Below are 27,418 nucleotides of genomic sequence, written 5' to 3'. Positions count from 1 at the left end.
GAGCGAAGCCAGGAGAGGCACATAAAGGAACACCTCCAGAGGTAGCTGGAGGGAGAAACTCAGAAAGCAGTACAAGTTGCAGGCAAGTCCACAGAAGCAACTGCGCACTGTGTTGCGCATTGAAAGTTTGCACCAGGACGCCGTGGGCTCCTCTGAAGTTGGCTGGAGGTGGCTAGAAATGGGCATAAAGTGGTTGGGGAGCTAGCCACTACTGCACTGCGATAGCTTGTAGCCCTAGTTCAGAAAGGCTGCGCTACGCCAGGCGAGAAATATCTGCCAGTAGCCATGGAGAACTGTAGCTAGCTGCTGCTGACATTCTGCGGGGATCTGGATTGGCTCGACTGCTTATCCAGGGAATATTTATATTCAGCAGTATTCACTGCCTCTCTGGAACGACATTGCCATCATTTTCCAATGGACAAGTAATACGAGCCAATATGCAGGAGATCGGCTGGGCCGATGAAAGTGGACGGAATAAACTAAAGAGCTGTCTGAGCATACAGGCTGCGGAAAACAGATGCATGGGCTCCCTTACACCGATCTGATTTGGTGCAGATTAGAAAATGGGACCTCATCGAGCTGATATTTCGTTAACCCCCAGTCTAAGGCAGAGTATCCAAAAATGACGAAGCTGCCAGTGCTTGATTCATCATTCGGGCGCCTTCCTAGCCACTGAAATACCGGGAAAATGACTCTTCTCTGGCCAAAGAGCGAATGAAACTCGTCTGATTTTTAATAAATACCGTTGAAAGGACAAAAGTGTCTGCGCATGTGCAATGTGCAATGGGAAGCGGGCAAGTCTGCTGCATATGGCGTTTCGGCGTGAGTGCTATGTCTGCTCTTTTGCTCTACCGGGCATTCAGTCCATCATATTCCCAAGTCGGAAGGTTTTAAGTTGAAATAAATGGTTTTTAGTATATTGACCCCTCTTTTCCGTCTTTAACACTCATCTCAAGGGGAAAGTGACCTCCCCCGCTCCGTGCTGCTCGTGATGGCTGTCTGGTGAGTGGCGAACCTGCAGCTGCCGCGGCTGCGAAGCAGAAGCCTCGTGAGCGTTGGAGGCCTCTTTGAGTCTTCACGGCATCAGTAAATTGAAAAATTAACTCTTGTGAACCTAACGTATCAGTTTACCACCATAGAGTCTGCGAGCTCCTCGGCAGTCGGCGGTGTCCACTGGTGGTGTCTGGGCGGGAGGGGCCAGAGCCCTTCTCGTTGGCCTCTCGTGTTCCTTATGCTCCTTTCTTCCATTGAAAGCAAATCAAGACAAAACATGACCGTTTAATTCCCAAGCGACCAAAGCTTTAGTAATGAGCCCTTGAGATTTCCCCAGGACGCCCGTAGACTGCCGCGTGGTCCTGTCGCTGGGCTTTGTTCGCCTGTCTGCTTCACAGCCGAACCTCAAGGGGGCCTCCCCGCATATCAAACCTTCGCTAATGCGAATGCATTATTTTTTGCCCCCGCGGCGACGTCTAGGGGTCCTCGTGGCTGCATTTTTGGGGCGCCCAGTCGCTTCGTGCGCTGGCCTTGGGCGCTGCAAGGCAGCTGGCTAGGAGGCGCCGTCGCCGCCCTTCTTTCACACGCCGTAATGCCCACTGCCCTCGGCTAGCTGACAAAGCCCAGCAAGCCAAGAAGACATGTCCTAACAAGCGAAATGGAGGTCCCCTCGTCTGCAGCGGCACGCTCCACAGGGGGGCTCCAGGGGGCCACTGCTGGCCCCCAACAGCCCGCAGGGGGAACTCGAGAGCCTCAGAGGCACTCCTACGGCACATGGGGGCTGCAAGAAGCCTCTACACAAGTCACCTCCAACTCAGGAGGCCAGGTGACCCTACAGCAGGCGCTGGGGGACTCCTCAGCTGCCGCTGCAAGGCCTCCCCTAGGCGCCCCAGATGAAGAGCCTCCGCAGCAGAGGGCTACTGCCGCTGCAGCGGCTGCAGCAGCTGCGTCGCTGTACACTCCAGCAGAGCTGGAGAAGCTGAAGCACTACGATGAGGAGCTGTTTGCTGCTCTTGAAGTGTCGCGCTGCTGCTGCCGGTCCGCGCCTATCGCCTCTTTTGCTGCCAAGTACGCAGCGCAGCAGTCAGACCTCACGACAAAGCGCGTAGAGAAGTATCTTCAAAGACGGGCCCACATCTACAGACACGTGGACGATTTGCTGCTGGGGCTGGGAGGCCTCCTCGACCCAGAGGAGGCAGCAGCTGCTGCAGCATCTGGTGCAGCAGCCGCTGCAACAGCAGAGCCAGCTTCTCCAGACGGAGCATCTCCCGACAGTTCAGGAAAGGCAGAAGACGGAGAGCACCACCCGCAGCAGCCGCACGCTGCCACTAACAGCAGCAGCAGCAGCAGCAGCAGCAGCGAGAGCCAGCGGCGAGCCCTGAAATGGACTACGAAGAAGCTCCGGTGGATTTGCGATGACGAGCTGCAGAGGCATCCTCTCTTGCTGGAGGGCCCCGTAGCTCTGAAGTGCTGCGTCTTCGGGGAAGCCATAGAGGCTGCTGTCCGCCAGGGCCTGGTGAGCCGCCTGCTCGAGGCCCTCAGCTCTGCGGGGCTAGCCCTAGCAGTTTTATTAGTTGTGGCTGTTGCTGCTTCTCTGTGTGTTTCTTTTCAGAGAGATAAACGTTTCTTCTGGGAAGCGCCTGAGGAGCCGCCGGCATTGCTTTATCCGGATACTGCTGCCAGCAGCAGCAGCAGCGGCAGCAGCAGCAGCAGCAGCAAGGACAACAGAAGCAGAAGTGAGGCCTTGCGGCGTGCGAGACGCGAGCAGATCTTGGTAGAGATATTTACTGCTAATGGAGGCAGCAAGTCGTTTCTGAAGCAGCTTCTGCAGCGGCTAGACGAACTGCCGGACCTACACTTGCCATTTAGGCCCCCCAGGTCCTTTGAGGGGACCCTAAAGTCGAACTCGGAGTCGACGCCAGCAGTCCCTGGCCAGCAGGTGCTGCTCTGCAGCAGCAGCAGCAGCAGCAGCAGCAGCAGCAGCGGCGGCAGCGCAGCGCCACCCCAGAGTCAACACCAGCCGCCCAGCAGCAGCCAGCAACTGCAAGGCGAAGCCCAAAGTGAGGCACAGGCAGCCCCGACACTTCTTACAAATGGAAACACCCAGGGGCAGCAGCTAAATCTTGGCAGCCCCCAATCACGAGACCCCCTGAGTTCTGCTGCAGCCTTCTCTAGGCCCATCATGCAGACGCTGGGTACAGAAGTATCTGCAGCAGAAGCAGCAGCTCCAGGGGCCTCGAGTGCACGCAGCAACGTGCCTCCAGCAGCAGCAGCAGCTGCTGCTGCTGCTGTCAGGGCTGGTGACACTTGCAGCAGAACAGCAGGGGCAGCTCGCGAAGAGAATCCACTTGAAGTGAAGCGAGACCAGCAGAACGGGTTTAGGTGCTCCCGCTCGATGCTTCGCCTTTTGCTGCACGTGGGGCAGCAACACTTGCTGCAGCACCGGGTCTGCCTGATGTCACCCACTGCAAGAAAGGCTGTTTCTGCTGCTGCTGCTGCTTCCGCTGCTAGAGCTGCTGCTGATGCGTCGTACGGGGCAGAGGAAGGAAACGACCGGCCTGTTAATTCACACGGGGAAAGTGTGTGCAGCAGCAGCAGCAGCAGCAGCACCAGGAACAGCAGCAACAAAGCTCCAAACGATGGCCGCCCATCTTCCGCTGTCACGGAGAGTGTCTTGACCCGTAAAAGAGAAAGAAGCGCACCGACGTCTCAGCATGCAGTCGGTGTTGTTGAAGCAGCAGCAAACGGCGGAGTTGCTGCTGCCCAGGCTGCTGCCGCAGTTATGCCGTCTTCATCTGCAGCTGCAGCAAACAATCATGCTTATTCTTCCCAGGAGAGCCAGCACGCAAGTAAGGCTACATCGCCGCCTCTGGTGTCTCCTGCTGTAGCCCCGGCAGCCGCAGCTGCTGCCGTTGCTGCAGCTGCTGCAGCAAGTGCTTGTACAGCTAACAACGCCAGGCCTTCAAGTCCGCGCCAAGACCGACGCAACAAAGCGACAGCCCCTGCTGCTGCAGCTGCTACAGCAAAGAAGCGCAAAACTGGCATGCCCACCCCCACAGTTCGTGCAGCAGCAAGAGAAGAAGCACCAGCAGCAGCAGCAGCTGCTGCTCCTGCTCTGCCGGGGCTGGCACCGTGGAGCCCTCGCGACCACCGTTTTGTTAGCGAGGGGACAGGACGAAGCGCTTGTTTGCTGCTGCAGCGGATCGCCATGAGACTTCTGTTCGCTGCCGCCCTGTGCAGCAGCCAATACAGCCTCCCAGTGCAGCAGCTGCAGCGGTTTGTTGCTGCGCTTGCTGCTGCCCTGAAGCCCTGCCTGGAAGCTATCAGAGAAGCCGGAGAGCGAGTGCAGGTGCTGCAGCAGCAGCAGCACCACCACCACCACCATCACAAGCAGCAGCACCAAGAACAGAACTCCTGCTGCAGTGGAGTGCCTAACTTAGAGGGGACCCTTTTGGACTACGTTGCTATACCGCTCTGCTACGGACTTGCTGTTGTTGCTGGCCGCCCTTGGATGGGCAAGCTGCAGCAGAACGCTGCAGCAGAACTCTACGCGCTGCTGTTGGCTGCGGATGCTGCAGTGCATGCACACCGTCCGCTGCAGCAGCTAGTAGAGGCACTCAGCAGCAGCGGCTGCAGCAGCAGCAAACTGCTCCAACTGCAGCAAGCGAAGCAACAGCTACAGCAGGATGCGGCGCTGGAAGAGCAGCACAGTGGCCAGCCAGGTAAGCAACAGGTCCCTCAGAAACTCACGGCCGTCACCCAAAGTCTGGCGAAGCCTTAAGGTCTCACTTATGCTTCTTCCAGATCCCTCGGCCTTACAAGCCGCTCGCTGGCTTGCGAAAATGCTGCAGCAGGGGCAGCAGCAGCTGCTGTTGCTGCCTTTGCTGCTACTCCTGCAGGCTTCCTCCCCTACCCTCCCCTCCACCCGTCACTGCGAGTTGTGGAGACGCCCCACCCATACTCACGGCTGCACGCAGCAGGTGCTGAGGAGGCAGCAGCAGCGTGGGCCAGCAGCAAGGGCGTTAAGCTATCGCAGCAGCAGCAGCAGCAGCAGCACTTCTTCTACGCACACCAGGTTTCTTTCCCTGCTGCGTCGCACATAGTACTCCTCTTTGACCCGAAGTCCGAGACCGAAGGCTCTCAAGATGTTCTCACAGTTCGTTCAGCTGCACGGCATTTCTCTCGTTCCCTTGCGCGTGTCTCTATTACTTGTTGGGGCTGCTGGTGCTCCTGTTCCTGTTGCTGCTGCCTCTGCCGCTGCTGCTGCTGCTGCTGCTCCCACTCTCCTGGGCTGTAGCGCTGCATGGCGAAGTCATGAACTTGTATTCGGGGGTCTTTAAAAGTGACTTTTACTATTTTTGCCTCTTTAGGTGGATATGGCTTCCGCAGCGTATGGCTTTCGCATTTGTCTGAGTCTCTACGCCTCTTGCTGCCCCTTTTACCTCCCATTGCCTTTGCATCATCTCCTTTTGTCGCCTTCGCTGCTGCTGCAGTTGCTGCTGATTCTATTGCTGCAGTGGCTGCTGCAACTGACTACTATAGTGGCTGGTGCAGTGACTGCTGCAGTGGCTGCTGCGGTGCTGCAGCGCCGCTAGTTTGTTTGTGTCTCCATCTGCGTCAGCGCGTTTGCCTGCGGCTGCCTCTGCGCCTTCTTCGTGCTTGGGGTCTTCGGGTTGCCCTTTTGCTGCTGCTGCTGCTGGGTCCAGTCTTTGCTGCTGGCGTCTCTGTGTGCCTCTGCAGGTTTATCGGGGCCTTTGGAGCTGCGCGCCCTCAGAGGCCCCCACAGATTGTTTGGTAGCTGGGCCTTTCAGTGGCTCCAACAAAGAAGAGCCAGAGGGCCCCCCAGCCAGCAGCACTGCTGCTGCGAGGGCCCCCTGGCCCCGCGAGGCCCTCGTGGTGGAGGCCCAGGCCCTGACCCTCTTCTTCACTGTCTGCGATAAGCCCAATACAGCCGCTGCTTCTAGTTTGAGGCCAAAGGGCTCTCTGTGGGGCTTCAGAGTCTACTGCTTAGGCCAGCAGTGGGCGATGCCGCCAGCAGCAGCAGCTGCTGCTGCTGCTGCCGCTGCTGAGCAAGAACAACCTTGCAGCAAGAAACGAAGCTACACCGCTTTTTACAAGGAAGCCGAGGCTGCCCCAAGACCTGCACCAGCAACTTCTATTCCCCACGAGGCACTACTTGAGCCGCACAGCAGCAGCAGCCGAAGCAGCAACAGCAACTCCAGCAGCAGCCAGCAAGAGAATCCTGAGAAGTCTTCGTGTGCCCCGCTGCTTTCTCAACGGCAGCAACAAGAGGGCCCCCACCTGCTGGTAGAATTCGTGTTGGCTTGTGCTGCTGGTGTTGCTGCAGCAACAGCAGCCCTGCTGAGAGCCCCGCCTCCTGCTGCACACGAGGCGCAACTAGAAACAGCATTCAGCTCGCTGCTGTTCGCCGGCGGCTACAGGAAGGAGAGGCCCCCCTGCGTGCGCAGGCTGCCTCGCCTCAAGGGGTCCCCCAGCACTCTTAATTTGCTGCAGCCCCAAGACAAGGGCCCCGACAGCTGCCACCGGGGCCCCAGCAGCAGCTCTCCAAGGGCCGACGATACATGCAGTCTGGAGGATGACACTTTGGAGTGCGGCGGAAGTCGGCAGGGCCGCCAGCGGCTGCAGAGGCAGCAGCCGCAGCAGCGGCAACGGCAGCAGCAGCAGCAGCAGCTGGACTGGCAGCAGCAGCGAGGAAGTGAGATGCTCACCTCTGCTCCAGAAGCCCCCTTTGCCCCCTCTGCAGCTCACGCACTGCCCCCTCGCGAGACCCCTTCCTCAGCTCTGCCAGCCGATCTGTCAGAGGGGCCCCTTCGGGGCCACCTCGAGGGGCCCCTAGGGGCCGCCCCTGCACGAGGGCCCTCCTTGCGGCCCTCCAGAGGCGCCTCGGACTTCAACTCTGGCAGCTCCTTCGAGTCTTTACCCCGGCGGATCTCCCAAACTTCTCAAGCTAGGCCCTCTAAAGGCCCTCAGGACAGCTGCCTGGGGGCCGCAGCTGCAGAGGCCTTTACCCTCACGCACCCAGGCCGTGGCAGCGCGCAGCAGCAGCAGCAGAAGCAGCTACGCCAGGAAGACCTCTCTGTGGGGAGGCCCCAAACGAATGAGGGGGATTTGCGGTGTCACCCTGAGGCAGCAGCAAACCCACAGGAAGCTCCTGGAGCTGCTGCGGGACAGCAGAAATTGGCTGCGCAAAACGGGCTCGCAACGGACGCAGCAGCAGCGACTGTAGCAGCACGTGATGCTGCTGCTGCTGAGGAAGCAGCAGGCGCAGCAGGTGGCGCTGCTGCTGCTGCTGGGGAGGCAGCACCAGGCGCCTGGCGTCAAAGCCTGGTTCTGCTGCCTCCCGTTGCTGCGCCCGCGTGGCAGGCGGAGCTGCATCACCTCCAGGCCCACCCAGAAAGCATTTGCTACATTCTGTGGAAAGGGGGGCCCCTGGGAAGAGCCCTTGGCCTGGTGCTGGAAGCAGCAGCAGCAGCTGTGGGGAGGCGGGGGCCCCACAGGTCTTTGGGGGCTGTGAGGAGGGCCTCAACTGGGGGCGCGCTCTTGAGCGAGACTGTGGGGGGCCTCAGCCTGCAGCTGGCTATCAAAGCCTACTGCTGCTGCCTGCTGCACCACCTGCGCATGCAGAGGCTGCTCGTGTCGCTGCTGCTGGAGCTACTGAAGCGGGAGCCAGAGCTCGCCGACGCAGCGGCAGCAGCAGCTAAACACAACAGCAGCAGCAGCAGCAACAGCAGCAATTTGGAAACCCTTGTAAGGCGGCAGGCGCTGTGGCTTGCTGACGAGCAGCAGTTTGCTGCTGCTGTGTTCGTCTGGTCTGGGGGACGGACTTTGAGACAGTGGGTGGTGGGTGAGAGGCAGCGAAGCGTATTAGCTGCTGAGGGCAACAGAAGAGACCTTGCTGCTCTTCCTCGCGGTGCTGCTGCTGCTGCTAAGGAGGAGCAAAGGCGGCAGCTGCAGCAGCAGCTCGAGCAGCAGCAGACTCTCTCCTGCTATTCTTTTTGGGCAGCAGTTCTCCTGAGCAAGGCAGCTCTTCTCATGAGGCTAAAGCCTTTTTCTCTTCGGCAAAGAGACAAGGAGGAAAGGCGCCTGCCTTACAGTCTCGTTGCAGCAGGCCTAGAACCCACTGCAACAGCAGCAGCAGCAGCAGCAGCAAGAGCGCACGCTTTCAGAGGAGGGCTTCAGCTTCGGAGGCGAGCGTGCCAAGATGGCGTGTGGGACAGCAGCAAAAGCAGCAGCCCCAGTGAAATTCCGCGCCTCGGCAGCAGCAGCTTGACACACCTCAGCAGCAACTGCAGCAGCAGCAGCCTGTTGCTGCACAGCACGGAAGCAGAACACCTTGCGGCTGCTGCTGGCACAGCAACAGGAAGGCATTCGCTCGCGTCGACCCCCATCTCCACCTCATTTGTTGCACACACAGCTGCAGTAACGGCTGCTGCAGTTGCTGCTGCTGCTGCTGCTGATGCTGTCCCCCAAAACTCAGAAGCAGATACCACGGAAGAATACAGTCAGCAAACTCTTGTGAGAGCTTTGTCCTCCCTGGCTGCTTTGGATGTCAGGGGGCCCTTCATACCTCTAGGCTCTCCAGATGCATTCTCTACCACCAAAGCAGCAGCAGAAGCAGCAGCAGCAGCAGAAGCAAATGCGCGGACTGCTGCACCAGATCAGCGGGTAAGCCGCTGTAAGAAGGCGTTTGCCAAGTGGCAGCGCATGCAGAAGTGGAGGGAAGCGAGGCAGCTGCAGCAGCAGCAGCAACAGCAACAGCAAGAAATAGAGGCTGCTGCAAAAAGTGTCTCCCACGGAGTTGCTGCAGTTTTCTTTGCGAAGCCTCCTGCTCTGCCACCGACTGCAGCGCGAGCGCTTGCTGCAGCTTCGCGTGCAGTGCAGGCAGCAGCAACAGCTGCTGCTGTCACCGGCACCACTTCCGCCAACTCAGAGACACAAGAGCAACGCCAACGGCTAGCGACTCTTGCTGCTGCTGCTGCTGAGTCGGCTGCTTCTGCAGTGCGTTCGGCATGCACTGCAGCAGCAAACGCAGCAGCAGCAGCAGCAGGACCCACGGCCGTAGCTGAGTCGCCCGACGCTGATGCTGCTGCTGCCGCAGGGAACTCCAAAAAGACGCTTGAGACAGTTTTTTCCCAAGGCCGTGACCAACAGCTGTTGTTGGTGCGCTGTCTAGGCAAGGCAGCAGCTGCGGCAGCAGCAGAAATGGTGAGAGAGGTCACTGCTGCTACGGCTGCTGCTTCTGCAGCTGCTGCTGCTGCCGCTCCAGTAGTGTCGCTTCAGCAGCAAGCAGCGTCGCAGTCGGACTCCACAGTGCTGCAACCGAGTGCTGCAGCAGCACAAGGAGCAACAGACGCGGAGGGCAGGAGCTCGAATTTCCCAGGTGGGGCAGTTGCTGCCTCTCTCTCCACTGCCTCCGAGGCTGCTGCTGCTGCAGCAGAAGCAGAAGACGAAGCAGCAGCAGCAGCGGCTTCTCCTTCCGGCCCTCTGGACGACCTGAGCTGCATGGCAGATGCGCTGCGGCAGCGGCGGCTGCGAGCTGAAGGAATGCTGCAGGGTCTAGATTTGCTGCACCACGCGCTGCTGTCTCTGCGGAGCCCCCTGCCCCTTTATTTGCTGCTGAAAGTGCTGCGCTCTATGGGCCGCGAGACGCCTTTGGGGCTGCCGCTGCCTACTTGGGTGCAGCCGCCAGAAGAAGGGTCCCAGCTGCAGTACTTGGGTTGGCGGAAATGCAGCAGCAGCAGCAGCAGCAGCAGCAGCAGCGGCAGCCTTCCCTGCTTACCGCGCTACCCGCTGTTCAGGCCTTACGAGTTCCCGGGGGACGAAGGCAGGGGACCCCAAAGAGAGCAGCAAAAGCAGCAAGGTGACTTTTGCTGCTCCGTCAGGGGCTGTGGGGTGCAGCTAGAGAGGCAGCTGCGGCTCTTTCACTACCGCGCCGTGGCCGTCGCAGTGCAACTGGCGAGCACGCAGCAGCAGCAGCAGCAGCAGCAGCAGTTGTGTGCTGTGCGTGGAGTTGAAGAACTGGCCGCGCCACACGCGGAGGATTGCTGCGCAGACGTTGCTGCAGCTCCTGTTGCAGCTGCTTCTGCTGCTGCTGTTGCTGCTGCAGCTGAACGTACACAGGAGCCCTTCTTGCCGCAGCAATGCCTCATGGTGCGCAATGCTGCGCTGTCTGTTCTAGGGTTTATCGCCTTTGCTGAAAGAGACATATTAGCGCTGCAACGCATTGGCTTGATAGACGTCGCCGTGGCTGGAGCTCTTCCCGCGCAGCAGCAGCCTCAGCAGCAGCAGCCTCAGCAGCAGCAAGAGCAGCTGCCGCCTCCGCCCCTCTACGACAGGCTGCTGCTGCTGCTCATTGTCTGTCTCCGCGCTGCATCAGCAGGCCACAGGTCCCGCCTGCTCGCCATGCGCTTTTGCATCGACTTGGGGCTGATTGCAGCTCTGCAAACCGCAGCAGCACAACTTGCTCCGCAGCTGCAGCAGCAGCAGCAGCAGCAACACAACAAGCTGCAGGCAGTCCAGGAAATGAAACTCTTCTTGTCTTGGGAATCGACGACTCATCTCTTTGCTTCCCTCTTGATCCTCCTTCTATCGAAGTGTCTGACGTCTGATTCATCGGCGCTCTTGCAGCAGCACGTTGCAACAGCAGCAGAAGCAGCAGCAGCAACGGAAGCAGCAGCGGGTACGGCAGCTACCCCACTTCCGTCTGCTGCTGCGGCGTATGACCACTGGTCTCCCTCCGGAAGCTCTCATAGCTGGCGCCTGGACCATAAAGGAGCTATGGACTTGCAGACTTGCTGCAGCACGCCCTGCTGCTGCAGCAGCCCCGGGGCCTCACTAGAGTGGGGATGTTTCTGCTGCAGCTCCGCAGCTTGCTGCTTCCGTTTGATTCTCTCGTCTGATGCGCTGGGCGCTGCAGTAGCTTTGCTGCTTGCTGCAGGCAGCCCTAGGCTGCAGCGACAGGCCGCGCTGCTGCTGAAGCTGCTGCTGCCCTTCAGCAGCCCCCAACACGCAGCTCGCTTTTTGCTGCCGGCCCTCAGAGCAGTTGCTGAGGCCCCCACTCTCTATTCTGGCCACCTCAGAGATGTGCTGCTTAATGCTGTTGCTGCTGCTGCCAACAGCCGTGGCTGCTACATTCTGATGCATCCTGCAGCCATACAGCAGCAGCAGCAGCACCTACGTCTGCTTCTGCCCGCACACCATGGAGACAGAGGGATCCTCCTAGCAGCATTGTCAGCTCCAGCGACCCCCAACTTCTTTGCGGCAGCAGAGCCGCCGTCAGCAGCAGCAGCAGCAGCAACTGAAGCAGCAGAGTCAGCAGCCGAAGTCGTGGAGTCGGCTGCGGCAGCAGCAGCAGCAACAGGCCACGCCGGCGCCCTTGCACCATGGAATGGGCCCTGTCCCAGCAGCAGCTGCTCACTAAGCGACAGCAGCAGCGCCGCACTGCAGGTCGCAGAATGCCTTCTAGCTGCTATTGGCTGCGGGGTGGCAGTGTGCAGCCCGGCGGCTCTTGCAGCAGCAGCTTTTCAGCAGCTCGCAGCAGAGGCGGCAGCAGCAGCAATCTCAGGCGCAGCAGCAGCTGCACCCGGGCGCAGCAGCAGCAGCGGCAGGCCCCTGCAGCTGCTGGTGTCCCCCATGGCCTTCGCCCTGGGCGAATGCTCGTCAGGCCTCTCGCAGATGTCCCGGCACTGGGAGGAGCTTTTGCTGCACCAGCTGTTCCTTCGCCACAGCGCCAGAAGCGGCAGCAACAGCAGCAGCAGCAGCAGCAGCAGCAGCGGCAGCATCCCAACCTGTGTGCTCACGCAGAGCCGCACAGCTAGCCAACAAGCTGCTCTGGCCCTGGAGCTCAGGGGACTCCTCAGGCAGCTGCTGCTTTGCTGCCAGTGGAGCCAGCCCATCCGGCAGCGGATTCGGCAAGCCATGGCTTTCAGCAGCGCGGTATTAGAAAAGGGTCCTCAAGCGCTGCTGCAGGGAGCTGCAGACGACGCCCAGAGGCAGCAGCAGCAGCAGCAGCAGCAGCAGCAGCAGCAGCAACAACAACAACCGCACCATGACCACCAAGCCAAGCATCGTCACCGCCATCACCATCACACGGAGCAGCAGCACGTCTCTGCAGAGACCCAAGAGTGGCTTATATCTGCGTGCACAGCTGCTGGGCAAGCAGCAGCAGCAGCAGCTACAGCAGCAGCAGCAGACGCAGCAGCAGCAGCGGAACTCAAGTGCCACAAAGACGGAGATACGCCATGGGGCCAAGCTTTCTGTGAGGCTCTGGGCGCCCTTGCTGTGCTCGGAGGCTCCCCAGAGTTTTTGAGAGTTGGCTGCTCGTTGCAGGCGGATAGCAGCAACGGCAGCGAACTGCTGCAGCAGCAGCTGCTCCAAAGCAACAGACTCGTGCTGCTGTCGAGGTACGAAGGACTCGCGCTACTGCAGGTCAAGGAAGGAAACAGCTGCAGGCTGCAGCTCAGCCGCCTGACAGCAGGGACAGCTGCAAGCCTTTGCGAGACAGATGGACACGCGATTGCTGATTTGCTGCTCAAAGGTGCCCAGCAGCAGCAGCAGCAGCAGCAGCAAAAGCAGAAGCAGCACAGCCGCCACAGCCCTGGGAGCCCAACGCAGCGGGCGCCCTGGAGCAGGTCTTTCCAGGCTTCTCTTGCCGACACAGCCTCTGCAGCAGCAGCAAGTGGACCAGCAGCGGCTGCGCTGACAGCAGCAGCAAGCAGCAGCAGGGCAGCAGCAGGCCGCAGCGACGAGACAGCAGCGCAGCACTCAGAGACGGAGGAGCTGCTGAAGGAGATAGTGAGGCTGACTGTTGCAGCAGAGAAAGGATTACTAGACGAAGAGCATGAGCCGGCCGATGCTGCTTTTTCCAATTCAGCAGCAGCAGCAGCAGCAACAGCAGCGGATGGGGTGACGTGGCTTCCCGCAGGGCGCGTGGCTTCTCTGTTGCTGCTGCAGCTACGGACCATGGCGCTTTCGGCGGTGAGCGAGCTGCTGCAGAGCCGGCAGGTCGCTGCTTCGCTGCTGCTGCAGCAGCAGCTGCTGCAGTCCCTCTTAGTCGTCTGCCTCCGCCCCATTTCCGTGCCTTACCTAGAAGGCCTCGAAGAGCTGCGGGCCCTCTCGCTGCGGCTGCGGCAGCTGCTGCGAGACCGCCTGCATGGCTGCCTAGCCATTGAGAACCGGCTGCTGCTGCGGCAAACAGCAGCAGAAGCGCTGCGGCACTGCCCCTTTGCGGGGCTGCCGCTGCTGCTGCCCAGTGCCTGGGAGAGGCGAACTGCTGAGCGTTTCTGCTGCCCCCCGGAGGACTGGACAGTGCTGCTGCAGGACGTGCAGCAGCAGCAGCAGCAGGAAGCCGAAACACAGCCGGATAATGAACCGCCGCCAGCCTCCTCCTTCGCTGGTGAAGCTGGGGCAGAGCCTCGCGACAAGAAGCAGCAGCAGCACCAGCAGCAGCACCAGCAGCAAGACGATCAACTCTTGCTGCTGCAAAACGCCCAAATTAGCTGCATCTCTGTTGGACAAAGCCCCTCCGACACACTGGTTGACACAGCAGCAACAAAACAAGCCGTGGGAGGAAAACCAGGAACAGCAGTAACAGCTACGAAGAAAGCAGCAGCTGCTGCAGATGAGGCAGCAGCAGCAGCAGCAAAGCAGGCAGCAGCTGTCGTAGAGCACTGCAACAGGCTCCAATGCACTGCCCAGGCTAACAGAGCAATACCCACGTCTCTCCCTGCATATTACTTTGAGGTGTACATTGGATTGGACTCGAAGCAACAGCAGCAGCAGTGCAGCAGCTGCGGGGCTCCCTGCGTTGCTGCAGAAAGGGGAGAGTGCGCAGCAGCAGTGCAGCCTTCCTCAGCCTCTGCACAGCAGCAAGAAAAGCAGGTCGGGAGCTATCGCGCTTGCTGCAGCTGCAGCAGCAGCAACACTGGCGAACAGGAGAGAAGCAGCAGCGGCAGCAGCAAAGAGCCCCTCGTTGCTGTGGGCCTTCACGTGGACGGCTGTGTGCTCAAAACCGGAGACAGCAGCCTTAGCAGCGGGTACCTCTACTGCAGCACAGGCTCGCTGCTGCACGGGGCTTCTGTTGCTGCTGCTGCAGCAGGTCGTGCTGCTGCCTACGGAGTAGGCGACACTGTGGGCGTGCTGCTGAATGCAAAGCAGCGCCTTATCAGCTTCACCAAAAACGGCCAACTAGTGGCTGTCACCCCGTGGGCAGGAAGCAACTGCAGCAGCAACTGCAGCAGCAACTGCAGCGGCAACTGCAGCAGCAACTGCAGCAGCAGCGTGGTGGCCTTCAAGGAGGTCCGCGGCTGCTTCCGCCCTGCCGTCTGGGCCTCCGCTTGGAGCGAAGGCCCCCCTTTGCGTCTGCAGGCTAATTTTGGGGCCTCTCCTTTTTTGTATCCTTTTGGAACTTCCTTAGACAATGCGGATATGCAGCAGCTCTTTGCAGACATGGGGCTTCCCCCTGCTGCGCTGCAGCCTGCTGCGCTGCAGCTGCCTCGCAGCTACGCCAGCAGCGGCCAGGGTGCCAGCAACGACGCAGCAGTTTCCGCTGCTGCCCGCGGCGGTGCTGCTGCTGCTGCTGCTGCACCTGCAGCAGCAGGCTCCAGCGCCCGAGACAGCAACGCAGGCGCAGGGGCCCCAACAGCCCCCATTCTTGTGGGGGCCCTTAGCCAGGAGGCGCTGCAGCGCCGCGCAGCAGCAGAAACACTTCACGAAATGATGGGAAGTGGACTCTTCCCTTTAGGACTGTGCGTCTCAGCCTTGAGGCTGCAGGGAGATGACTTGCAGGCAGCAGCAGAGTGGCTGCTGACCAGCGGCGTGGCCGAGCTGGAGGCGATGCAGATGCGCTTCTTAGAAGAAGCAGACTTGCGGGAGGAGCAGGAGCAGCAGCAGCAGGAGCTGCAGCAGCAGGAGCTCGAACAGCACGAGCTCGAGCAGCAGGAGCTCGAACAGCAGGAGCTGCTGCTGCAGCAGCAGGAAGAACAGGATGAGGAAGATTTCGAGCCAGCTGAGCTTTCAGGGGCCAGTGGAAGCACCGGCAACAGCAGCGGCCGCAACACTACCAGCAACAACAATGAAGACAGCAGCAGCAGCAGCAGCAGCAGCAGCAGCAGCCCAGGCGAACATGATGTCGCCCCTGCTGCCAGGAGAGGCACCGACACCTCTCTCTATGCGTTGATGCAGCAAGCCAGCGAAAACGTAGCGCCGGAGTTTCAGCTGGACAAAAATTGCAGCAGCAGCAGCAGCAGCAGCAGCTTGTCCGACGAGATATCTGCAGCAGTGCTGCGCAGCACCAAGTGGTATGACGACCTGCTCTCCGCCGCCATCCGCCACCCTACCACCGGGATGTCCGGGGCGCCGTCTGCTGCTGCTGCTGCTGCTGCAGGCGCGGGAAACTGGCGAGATCAGCTGTGCGCCGTTGAGGGCCCCAGTGGGCCCCAGCTGCTGTCGCCCAAGGAGCTGCGGCTGGGCCTCCTCGTGCGTGTTCACCCAGCAGCAGCTTCTCTAGTTCACGGGGTCGCTGTGCTTCCAGAAGCTGCTCCAGACCCTGCAGCACAGGCAGCAACAGCAGCAGCAGCAGCAACGGCCGCCATAGCAGCCATTGAGGAAGGCGTAGGCCCAGAGAGGGCGCAGGTGCTGCAACAGTGGGTGCGGAGCACCAGCAACGACGTCATCAGCAACAGCAATACCCGCAGCAGCAGCAGCAGCAGCAGCAGCAGCAGCAGCGGCAGCAGCAGCGTCGACTTGTCAGCGGCGTGCCGCGCCGTGCAGGAGTTGCTACAGCCCCGGTCCCAACCAGCTGTGAATGGCAGCAGCAGGGCCGCCAGCAGCAGCAGCAGCAGCAGCAGAGTAGTAACGACAAATATCGTCGAGGGCCTCGTGATATCAGCAACAGGAGATATGCTGCTGCTGGAAGGGCTCGCGGGCCGCTGCGGCTGCATATGGCAGATAGACAACTTTGAGGAGCTGCGTCTAGTGGCTGAGGAAGGCAGCAGCAGCAGCAGCAGCAGCAGCAGCAGACGCTTAGGCGTCCCAACAGTAGTTCTGGATATTGAAGATGAAGAGACTGGCATCCGCAGGCTTATAAGGCTGCCGCAAACCCTTCTGTGCAAGGCGGGGCCCCCTTGGGGGCCCCTTCACGGCCTCGAGGCCCTACTAGAGAAGGCCACCGGGGGGGCCCCCAGAGGCGCCGAGGGCTATTCCGCAGCGCCAGGGGGGCCCCCCATTCAGGCGCTGCTGACGTTGCTGGAGAAGCTAGAGGGTGCCGTCGCGGGCCTGCAAGTTAGCCTATGAAGGCAGTAGCAGCAGCAGCAGCAGCAGAAGTAGCAGCAGCAGAAGAAGTAGCAGCAGCAGCAGCGCAGGCAGAAACAGAGGCAGAAATAGCAGAAGCAGAAGCAGGCCCAGTAGCTGCAGCAGCAGCAGAGGAAACAAAAACAACAGTAGCAGCACCGGCAGCAGCAGGAGCAGCAGAAGCATTAGCAGCAGAAGTAGAAGCAGTAACAGTAGCAGCAGCAGCAGCAGCAGCAGATCACAAGCAGGACCCCCTGTTGAGGTTCTCAGGAGTATCTGCTGCCTCCGTTGCTGCGCCTGCGCAGGTGCGGCAGGCAGTCCGGCGCATGCTGCAGTCCTTTGAGGGCCCCTTGGTGGGTCTTGAAGACCTTGGGGGCCTCTTTGACTACTTGAAGCTGTTGCAGCTGAGCTACAGCGAGCTGGGCCCCCCCTGCTTCGCGGGGGGGGGCCCCCACAAGGCCGCCACCCTAGTGTCCAGCTGCCTCGGCGTGTGGCAGCAGAGCAAGGCAGCAGCAGCAGCAGCGCCGCAGATGCCGCAGCAGGGGCCCCCCTCCTTCATGGCGTTTTTTCTCTCCAGCGGCTTGGGGGCCCCCACGCTGCTGCCAGTGGCAGCCCAGGGCGACGCAGGGAGTCTAGTGGAGGCCCGTGGGGGCCTCGGAGGCCCCCCGTTTGCGCCCTTCGTAATTTCGCCGCTGCTGCAGCAGCTGCCGTGCAGCAGCATGCAGCAGCTGCTGCGGCTGCTGCAGCTGCTGGCGCGCGCGCTGCTGGCGGACGGGCCCCACGGGCAGCTGGTGGACCAGCTGGGGCTCTTCGTGCTGCAGCAGCTGCGCGCAGCCTTCAGCCACCGGGTGTCTGTACACTGCGTCGAGTCCAAACACCCCTTCGGGCAGCACCAAGAAACTCTTGCTGCAGTTTCTTTTCTCCCCTGCCGCCGCCTTCTTGTGCTGCTGGACCCCCGCACGGACTTGGGGGGTTCTGAAGAGGGCTGTTCCCTCACGCTTTCTGCGGAGGAGGAAGACGAGGCTGTTGTCTTTTCCATGAAGCACTCAGGTGCTGCAGCAGCAAGCCACATAAGTCCTTTACTTCTCGAGTTTTAAATTAAAAGCTGCTGCTCCTGCTGCCTGCACTCTCCGCCGCCTTACGGGCTGCTGCAGGCTTTTCAAAGGCCTATATGCTGCTTGCACTCTTGTGTTGTGTTCGAGGCCAGCAGCAATGTGGGGTCCTTGTGCTGCCTGAGACTTCGCTGCTGCTGCTGCTGATGTGTGCAATTCCTGCTGCTGCTCATATTTCTGTTTTTGCTCCTTCGCCGGACGGCTGCTGCTGCTGCTGCTGCTGACTGCAGCAGGCGCTGCGATTTCGTGGGAGCCTTGAGTAGCTCTTCTCTTAAGCTCGCTTTTCGTTTTTTGCTGCAGACAGTCTTACCGGGTGTCGCCTGGAGGTCTTGGACTGTGGCCGGGTGTACGTACACTCCACGGGCAGCAGCCCGCGCTGGGGCTTTCGGCTGCTGCTGACGCCGCTGCTGCAGCGGCTCACTGACACCGAGGCCTTGCGGGGCTGCAACCTGCATCTTGCTGCTGAGCTGACTCTGCTGCTGGCTGCCTGCACCCCCAGGCACAAGCAAGCAGGCAAGTGTAGCCACAAACAACCCCAGCAGCAAACCCTTGCAGCTGCAAGCGTTTGCTGCAGCTTCAGGCGTTGCAGGGAGCCCCGTGCTGCAGCGCAAACCCCTCAGCAAGGCTGAACACCTGCGGCTCAGCATGCCTGTTAGAAGGTCTTAGGTGTTGGCAATACCCTTTAAGGGCCTTTTAGGGTTTAGGGTTTAGGGTTTAGGGTTTAGGGTTTAGGGTTTGGAACTTGGGGCGGAGGTGTGTTGGCTGCGCTGCAGGGGTACTGTTTCCCGTGGTGGAGTTTCTGCTGCAGCAGACTTCGTCTTTAGCTGACAGGCCTGCTGCAGTGTCACTTTTGCGGCAGCTGTTCAACATGCTGCAGCCGCTTTCTTACGCTCCCGCAGCGACTCTTCGGTCTCCCGAGGAGCAGCGGCTGCTGCGGCTGCTGCTGCAGCAGCAGCTGCAGCAGACGCTGCAGCTGCAGCAGGGCCGCAGCGGCGGGGTGGAGCTGCCAGAGACCTACGCGTGCTGCTGCGCCGGGGGCAGCGGGCTGCCGCTGCACCGCAGCAGCAGCATATCTCGCCGTCTGCTGCAGCTGCGCGCAGAGGCTGCTGCAGCCTTCGGGTGTCTGTACAGCCGGCTGGAGGCAGTCACAAACGGCGGCTTTGCCGGCAGCACGAAGCTGCTGTCGGGCATGGGAGTGCTTGCTGCTGCAGCACAGGCGGAGGCCTCGGGAGAAGAAGCAGCAGCAAGAGCCCGGCTTTCACCTGAGCTCAGAACTGCTACTGACACACACAGGGAAGCCAGCAGAGACAGACTCAGAGCCACAACTGATTTGCTGCTGCTCTGCCACGAGCACCAGCTCGACCCCCTCATCCGCGCCCTTTGCAACCTCTCCACACCGCAAGACGCGAGCAGCAGCAGCTCCGAGCAGCAGCAGCAGCAGCAGCAGCAGCAAGACGGGTACGACCCTGTTGACTGCTTTACTCTGTGCCCTGCGGCCCCCAGATTCTCCCCGCTGGCAGCAAACCCTCAAGCGGCGGCGGCAGCAGCAGCAGCAGCAGCACCTCCTGCAGCACGCGAGGGACAAAAGGAAATAGATGCCCAGAAAGCCACCGCGGAGGACTTGTACAGTCCCCCGGGACAATTGCAGGTGCAGCAGCAGCAGCAGCAGCAGCCTGATGAACGAATACGAGATCAGTCTCGAATACAAATCGATCAGCAGGCTGAGCAGCCGCAGACAGAGGACGCACAGCAGCAGCAGCAACAGCAACAGCAGCAGCAGCAACAGCAAGAGCAGCAGCAGCACTGCGGCCAAAGGCCGCAAACAGGGTCTGAGTTCCTCTCAGCCCTTAGCCTCAAATGCACTTATGGCTCCCAAAAGCCTTTTTTCTTGCTGCCGTTTGCTGTTGACGGATGTCCTGCAGTGATTGGCCAGCGGCCGTGGCCTCAGCAGCAGCAAGAGCAGCAGCAGCAGCCGCTACAGCAGCAGCAGCAAAGGCGGCACCACCGGCAGAGACAACATGCACAGCATCAAAACGACGGGGATCTCCCTTTCGTAGGAGAGCCGACGGGACAGCCGCTGCAGCAACACGAGCAGCAACAGGAGATGATGAACGAGCAGCAGCAACAGGAATCGCAACAGCAGTTGGGACAGCAGCTGCAAGACTCGATTGCCTCCCCATCTAGAGACTCCACTAACACCTCCGATCAGTCCACGGGAGCCGTTGCCTCTCAACATCAGCAACAGCAGCAGCAGCTACTGCTGCTGCAGCAGCAGCAGCTGCAGCAGCAGCTGCAGCAGAAGCCGCAGCGGCTGCTCCCAATCGGCAGCGCCCAAGTCTCCCTGCAGTATCTGACTGAGTTCTTGCGGCTGCGGCTGCGGATCCTGAAGGCAACATTAGGGCCCCACGATGTAACTTCTCTTCTGGGGGGGCTTTTGTTTTGTTTGGGTGGAGTCTCGCTGCAGCTGCCTCCAGAAAGGGGACTTTGGCTGCCGCTGCTGCAGCTTTGTGGCCTTGTTGCTGCTGCCCACGGGGAAGCTGCAGAGGGCGCGTCAGCCGCTGCAGCAGCAGGCGCAGCAACAGCTCCGAAAGCGGCAGCAGCAGCTCCAGCACTTAGCTCCCGCGGCGTCGCTGGCGTGCAGCAGCAGCACAGCCAGCAGCACCACCAACGAGAGCAGCTGCAGCAAGCCCCGGCACCCGAACCAGGAGCTGCGGCGACGCAGCAGCAGCAGCAGCTGCTGCAGCGCCTCACCAGCCACCTGTCCGCTGAGCAGCAATTCCTTTGCTGCGCGGCAGTCACAGGCACCGGCCCCGCGGGCGCAGCTGCAGCAGCAGAGCCCCACCCAGCAGCAGCAGCAGCAGCAGCAGCGGCTCCCTCCGTGTCCAGCGCCCTGAGAGAAGCCCTGATGAAGGAAACCCTGAGGGTTTGGTTTGCTGCTGAAAGAGCAGCAACAGCTCAAGTGGTCTTCAGCGACTACGCAGAATGGCCTGTGGGGGCCAGTGTTTTCCTCTCGGCCTTTCCTCCTTCTTGGCTGAGTCGCTGTTTGCTGACAGTGGCATTTTTGAAGCTGTTTGCACTGCAGCGGGACGCTGCGCTGGAGCAGCACCACAGAGCAGCAGCAGCAGCAGCAGCTGCTGCTGCTGCTGCTGCTGCTGGCGAACACGGGAACCTGGGCGGGGAGCTTCTTGAGGGAGATGACCCCGCAGCCGCAGCTGCAACCTACGCAGCTGAGGTGGCCGCAGCCAGAACGGCAAATGAGGCAGCAGCAGCAAACGCCGCGCATTCAGAATCATCGTCAGCAGCAGCAACAGCAGCTGCAGCAGCAGGAAAGTGGGAAAAACAAACACCTCGCCAGGGACTTGCCCCTTTGTGCAACTTGCTGTCGAGGTTCTCCTTGAAACCTTCGCAAGAGGCTGTTGCTGCAGCAGATGCAGCCACCGATAGCGCGGCCTCCTGCCTGCCGCTGACGCCGCTGCTTCCAGCAGCAGCAGCAGCAGCAGCAGCAGCAGCGGCATCTGCAACGGCTCCAGCCCCAACAGCAGCAAACTGCGAAGTGGGCGAACGCCATAAGGGAGGGCTGCTGCCGAGAGTCCAAGTGGAAAGCAGCACCTGTGCTCGCGATGACAGCAGCAACACCAACAGAACTGGCACTACCACTACCAGCAGCAGCAACAGCAGCAGCAGCAACAACAGCAGCAGCAACAGCAGCAGCAACAACACCAGCAGGAGCGGCAACAGGAGTAACAGCAGTTCAGCAGAAGCCGCTGCTGCTGCCCTGACCCCCCACCTGGCTGGTGTTCAGGAGATGCTGCTGCGCTGCGTCGTGGAAACAGCAGCAAAGCAGCGCCACTGGCCAGTGTTTCCCGGAGTGGTTGTTGTAGGGGAGCCCCGCACAAAGACGCCCTGTGCCGCCAGCAGCAGCAGCAGCAGCAGCAGCAGCAGCAGCGCGGAGAGTGCCTTGGCTGCATGCAGAGACGCGTTCCCTGCACCCGTTGTCTCAGTGCCTCTCGACGCCAGGCCCCCCTGCACCTTTTCCTTTTGGCTATATGACGATGAAGAGGAGCCGCCCCCGCCACCGCCACCGCCGCCACCGCAGCAGCAGCAGCAGCAGCAACAGCAGCAGCAGCAGCAGCAGCAGGTAGCTGCTTCACCACATGATGCACCTCAGCCGCCCCGGGGCAGTTCCCACACGCGAAGAGCTTCTGGAGCTGCTGCTGCTTCTGCGCAGCCGGTGCCGCCCCCACCTCAAGCTCCTGAGAGCAGCAACGCCAGCAGCAGCAGCAACAGCTACAACAGCAGCAGCAACAGCTACAGCAGCAGCACTAGGGCGTCAGGATTCTCCGGGGCCCCTGACACCGGAGTGCTGCGCTGGAGGCCCATGAGGCAGCAGCGCCCCGAAGCAACAGCCCCCAGTCCTGCCTCGATGGCGCCAGCAGCAGATTCTCGCAACCAGCAGCAGCAGCAGCCGCCGCAGCAGCAGCAGCAGCAGCGCCAGCAGCCCCTGCTGCAGCAGCCAACAGTCTGGCAGCCCACAAGCCGCAACTCAAGCCAAAGTGCTGGCAGGCACGCAGCAGCAGCAGCTCCCCGAGGTGACCTCCCGTATGTGGCGTCGCCTGCGCAGCCCCCTGGGGATTCTCCTTTCGCAAGCCCCTGGAGGCTAGAAGACGCAGCAGAAGCAGCAGCAGCAGAAGCAGCAGCAGCAGAAGCAGCAGCAGCAGCAGCAGTGCCAAATGCGACCGCAGCTGCACGGCCAGCACCGCGAGAAAGGCCAACAGGGGATAACCCCCACGGATATGGGGGAGGGGGCATGCAGCCGCCCCTCGAGCAGCAAGGTTTGGTGCCCCAAGAGCAGCAGCAGCAGCAGCAGCAGCAGCAGCAGCAGCAGGGTCTGAGGGAGGACCAAAGCCTGTCGGGGTCACATGAGTCGCGACAGCGGCTCACTGGACGCCCAAACCCAGTGGCGCAATCAGAGGTGGAGCCGCAGCGGCAGCAGCAGCAAGACCAGCAGCAGCAGCCGCAGCAAGATGAGCAGCAGCAGCAGCAACAGCTCGAGGCGACGCACCACGACCAGAGGCTGGAAGTGCAGCGGCGACAGCAGCAACAGGCGCAGCAAAGCCAGGACCATTTGAACGTACAGCAGCGGCAGCAGGGAACGCGGCAGCAGCAACAGCAGCAGCAGCAGCAGCAGCACGGGCGCCAGCAGCACCAGAACTTTGCAGCCGCTGTCCATCCGCAGCAACAACTGGAGCTGCAACAGGAACAGCACCGCCTGGACGCGGAGCAGCAATACGTGGGTACGCAGCACGGTGACACCACGGAAACACATTTCCAGCAGCAGCAGCAGCAGCAGCAGCAGCAGCAGCAGCAGCAGCAGCAGCAGCGCCTGCACCACTATCAGCCGCAATCCATTTCAGTGCTAGACGACAGCGGCGTCGACTCCCAAGACCGCGCCCCCTCAAGATGGTACTCCCCCTGGACAGGCCCTGGCGAAGGGGCTGCCCTGGGGGCCCACCTGGGGGGCCCCCCCGGGGCCCCGGGGGCCCCGGGGGCCCCGGGGGCCCCCCGGTCCCCGCATGCAGGTTTGCGGCGGCAAATTGTGAGGCGCGGGGGGGGCCTGACGCGCATAGAGCTGCTGCAGGGGAGTCTTTTTGCGCAGCCGCCCTACAGGCAGCTGCTACAGAGACGGGGGGACGTTGCTACTTCTCCTTCTCCCTTGGGCGCCGCTGCCAGCAGCCCGCAGCAGCAGCAGCAGCAGGCGTGCTACCAGCAGCAGCTGCAGCAAGAGCAGCAGCAGCAGCAGCACGACGGCTGCGGCGCAGCCTGCACTGGCGAAGACCGCCACGTGGCGGACCGGCTGCTGCAGCTGGCCTTGGCGGAAGCCGCAGACGACGCCCGCGCCGCAGGCAGCCCCAGCAGCAGCAGCAGCAGCAGCAGCAGCTCCCCCAACGCGCCTCCCAGCCCCAGCAGCAGCAGCAGTGCGGCTACCAGCAGCAGCAGCAGCAGCTGCTGCAAGTACTGCAAGCTGCCAGAACACCTCCCCCCCTGGCGGCTGGTGTGGCTGCGGGGCTGCGTAAGCGAAACAGTGTCTGTGTGGCTGTCGCCTGAGAACCGGGTGTACGTACAGCTGAGAGTGCCGCTGCAGACAACCACTTATATGGAATACCAAGCTGTTGCTGCTGCGCTGCTGAGCAGCAAACCACTGGTGCGGCGGCGGTGGACCCACGTGGGCCTCAGCGTGGGGGCCCCCCTGGGCAGGGGCCTCCCGCTGGGGGTGCGGCTCTTCTTAGATGGCAAGGAAGCAGCAGCAGCACCCATCAGCAGCAGGTGCTGCCTCTGCCAGGGCCCGCTGCCTTTCTGGGTGGCCCCGCTGCCGCTGCCGCTGCGCCTCGAGGAGCTGCTCAAGCGCCCCCCCCACACCCCCCTCACCCAGCAGCAGCAGCAGCAGCAGCAGGCCCACCTGCTGCAGCAGCGGTGGCCCCGCTGCAGGGCCCACTCCATGAGGGGCCTCATGGCAGACCTTAGAGTCTACCCTACTTGCCTCAGCCAGCAAGAACTGGCAGCAATGGTCACTGCAGCAGACCAGGCCTACGGCGGCGAGCGCATAGCGCAGCTGCTGCACCGCATGCGCAAAGACGAAGCGCACTGCAGCAGCAGCAGCAGCAGCAGCAGCGGCAGCGGCAGCGCCTGCAGTGGCAGCAGCAGCAGCACTGGGAACCGCAGCAGCAACGCACCACCGGGAGATTCCGTTGCAGACCACAGGGCTGCTGCGCAGCCGCGAAGCCGAGACCAGCAGGAACTGCTGCTGCTGCGGCTGAGTCAAGACAAAGAGCTGCTGCAGCTATGGAGGCGGCAGCGGCAGTGGAGCTGCTGGGAAGACACAAGGCGATCCCTCCCCGCCGATCCCCGCACTGTTCTCTGGCGGTTCTCAGGCGTGCAGACCCCACCGCAGCAGCAGCAGCAGCAGCAGCAGCAGCAGCAGCAGCCAGCAGTCAGGGGGAAGTGGGAGCTTGTGTTGCAGCACGTGGACTGGCTGTTGAGTGAAGAAGTGCTCGCAGGGGTCCTGAGCATCTTAGAAGAGGGCGGAGAGGCACTGCAGCAAGGCGAGGCAGCAACAGCAGCAGCAGCACCAGCAGCAGCAGGAAGCGGCGGAGCGGCAGACGGCCGCGTCGACATCGATAGCGTGCAGCAGTTTGAGACTTTGTTTCGACAGCAGGAAGCCAAAGGGCAGCAGAAGCACCAGCAGCAAATTGCTGCGCTGCGGCGGCGTCTTGCTGCTAACCCCAATTTGTGGGGTGTTGCTGAGGTGTCTCTACAGCTCTGCAGGGCCTTCACGCAGCTGCTTGTCTCCATTGGACCTTGCCTGGAGCTCTTCTCTCCCAGGCCCTCTTCCTTCTCCCTCACGCTCCAAAGATTCAGGTCCGCCAGGCAGCAACAGCAGCAGCAGCAGCGGCAGCAGCAGCAAAAACAGCTGCAGCAGCAGCAGCAGCTGCTGCTGCTGCTGCGCTGCCGCCGCCTTCTAGTGTTGATCGTGCTAGCAAAGGCGGCGGTGCCTCTGCTGTGTTTAGGGTTTAGCGTCTAGAGTTTAGGGTTTAGGGTTTAGGATTTCGGGTTCTGAGTCAACAGTTAAGAGATCAGGGTCTAGCGTTTAAGGCCTACGGCTTATAATTTAGACTTTTAGGTTAACGGCTTCGGGTTCAGGGTTTTGAATTTCGGATTTCGGGATCAGGGTTTAGGGTTTAGGGTTTAGGGTTTAGGGTTTAGGGTTTGCGGGTGCGGGCAGGCAGCTGCTGCCTTCAAGTCTGAAGCACTGGCTGGTGAGTCTGTCTCTGTCGCTGTCGGAGGACTTGCGAGCTGACGGGCGTTTGCGCGTGGCGATAAACCGGGCGCGGGCGTTGCGGGCAGGGGAGCGCGCTGCAGCAGCAGCGCCTGCAGCAGCAGCAGCAGCAGCAGCGGGCAGCAGCAGCAGCAGCAGCAGCAGCAGCAGCGGCCTCAAAGACGTCACCATGCAGCTCGCCAGCCAGCTCGAAGCAGTGCCTCCCTGGCTGCTGCGCCGCAGCACCAGAGTCTGGTTTGTGGCTTATGAAGGCGAAGGCGGCATTGACGCAGGGGGCCTTTACAGGGACCTTTTTTCCCACATTGCTGCTGAACTCCAAACCACCGGCAGCAGCAACGGCCTCCTCCTTCCCTCGCCCAACAGCAGGGGCTTCGGCGAGGACCAGGTACCCCTGCTGCTGCTGCTGCTGCTGATAATGATCATGATGGGCCTGCGTCTGTGTTATCCGTGCACCTGCTTTGGTTCTGCTGCTGCTGCTGCTGCTGCTGAGTTCGTGCAGCCGATGCTGCTGCTGCTTCTTTCTTAGTCGCTGCAGCTGGTGCTGCGTCTCTAGTGTTCGTTGTGCTGCTTCTTCAGTTGCCGCTGTTGCCGTTGCTGGTGCCGGGTTTTTGCTGTCCGAGCTGCTGCAGTTTCCTTTGCTGCTGCTGCTCCGCGTGTGTTTTCCTTGCTGCTGCTGCTTTCCTTGCTGCTGCTGCCAGCGGGTAGTTGTGACTCTTGCCGCTGCCCCTGCACGCATCTACCCCGCGCGTTCCACCGCCTCCCCTCCCAACCCCCTCCGCCCGCTTCTCCCGCTGCCGCTGCCGCTGCCGCTGCTGCTGCTGCTGCTGCTGCTGCTGCTGCTGCGCAGGACATGTGGCTGCTGAACCCGGGGGCCGTGTCTGCTGCCAGCCTGGGGGCCTACCGCGTGCTGGGGCGGCTCATGGGAGTTGTGCTGCGGGGGCGGCTCAGCCTCGGGCTGGACTTGCCGCTGCTGGTGTGGAAGCGGCTGGTGGCGCTGCAGCCGGAAGTGCGGGACCTCGAGGCCACGGACGCCCTCGCAGTCCACATTCTCCGCAAAGTCCGCACGCTCTAGGGTTTAGGGTTTAGGGTTTAGGGTTTAGGGTTTAGGGTTTAGGCGTTGGCTGGGGGTTTGCGGTTGGAGTTTGGAGTTTCGGGTTTCGGGTTTGGGGTTTGCGTTTCGAAATTTGGGGTTTAGGGTTGGAGTTTAGCGTTTGGGGTTTAGGGTTTGGGGTTTAGGGTTTGGGGTTTAGGGTTTGGGGTTTAGGATTTAGGGTTTCCGAGGAGCTGCAGGAGGTTGGGGATCACGGGGTGCTCTGCTGCTGCGCTGTCTACGTGTGCGGCATCGCCGCCTCTGCCTGCGCTGCCTCTGCCGCCGCACCCCCGCTGCTGCTACCGCTGCTGCTGCTGCTGCTGCTGCTGCTGCTGCTGCTGCTGCTGCTGCTGCAGCTGCTGGACCTGGAGTGCGAAGGCGTGGACGCCGCCAGCTTCAGCGAACTCTTCCCCCTCTGCTGGGCCGCGCCCTCAGCCAGCGGCGCCGTCGTCGCGCTGCGGCCAAACGGCGGCGAAGCCCCCGTGGGCTGGGGCCAGCGCAGCCACTACGTCCTCGCGGCCCTGGCCTTTCGCCTGGCCGAGGGGCAGCTGCAGGTCAGCAGCAGCAGCAGCAGCAGCAGCAGCAGCAGATGAAGCAGCAGCAGCAGAGAAAGCAGAAGCAGAGGAAAGCAGGCAGGAGCAGTAGCAGCAGGAGTAGGAGTAGGAGTTTAGTAGCAGCAGCACGAGTGGGAGTGTTAGCAGTAGCAGGAGCAGCAGGAGCAGCCGCAGCAGCCGCAGCAGAGTCGCGGGAGCAGCAGCATGAAAGGCGGCAGCTGTTGTAGCCTAATGAGCAGCTAGAGTACCGCAAGCAAAAGCAGCAGAAGCAGCTGCAGCAGCAGAGGAGAGACTTGCTGCAATAACATTCACGTACCGGCGGCAACAACAGCAGCGCCGGCAGCAGCAACAAGCAGCAGCAGCGGACGGAACGGCAGCAGCAGCAGCAGCAGCAGCAGTAGTCGCAGCAGCAGTATTGCGCACAACCAGCACACAACAAGCAACAGAAGCAGGCAGCTGGCAGCAGCAATTTTGGTTCTTGTAGCAGCGGTTACGAATCTCACCAGCACTTCTGCTGCTGCTGCTG

At 61.5% G+C, this 27,418-nt stretch overlaps 1 protein-coding gene across 1 annotated transcript in view; it reads left to right on the top strand.

The window, feature by feature from the left end:
- Positions 1–1,651: 1,651 nt before the first annotated feature.
- ENH_00005470 (HECT type ubiquitin ligase, putative) overlaps positions 1,652–27,418 on the top strand; it is a gene marked incomplete at both ends in the record, with an annotated part of 27,281 nt that continues 1,514 nt past the window's right edge. Inside the window, 8 exons of the mRNA XM_013584020.1 lie at positions 1,652–4,715; positions 4,893–5,149; positions 5,734–16,293; positions 16,608–17,352; positions 18,188–24,980; positions 25,195–25,633; positions 26,096–26,305; positions 26,695–26,892. Of these exons, the coding sequence (XP_013439474.1) occupies positions 1,652–4,715; positions 4,893–5,149; positions 5,734–16,293; positions 16,608–17,352; positions 18,188–24,980; positions 25,195–25,633; positions 26,096–26,305; positions 26,695–26,892 (22,266 nt within the window). The remainder of the gene's footprint in view (positions 4,716–4,892; positions 5,150–5,733; positions 16,294–16,607; positions 17,353–18,187; positions 24,981–25,194; positions 25,634–26,095; positions 26,306–26,694; positions 26,893–27,418) is intronic.

This window comes from Eimeria necatrix, genomic scaffold, assembly GCF_000499385.1.
Source record: "Eimeria necatrix Houghton genomic scaffold, Enh_scaff115, whole genome shotgun sequence".
NCBI classification, from domain to species: Eukaryota; Apicomplexa; class Conoidasida; order Eucoccidiorida; family Eimeriidae; genus Eimeria; species Eimeria necatrix.
Note: the sequence above shows the minus strand (reverse complement) of the source record. Positions and strands in the feature narration are given on the sequence as shown.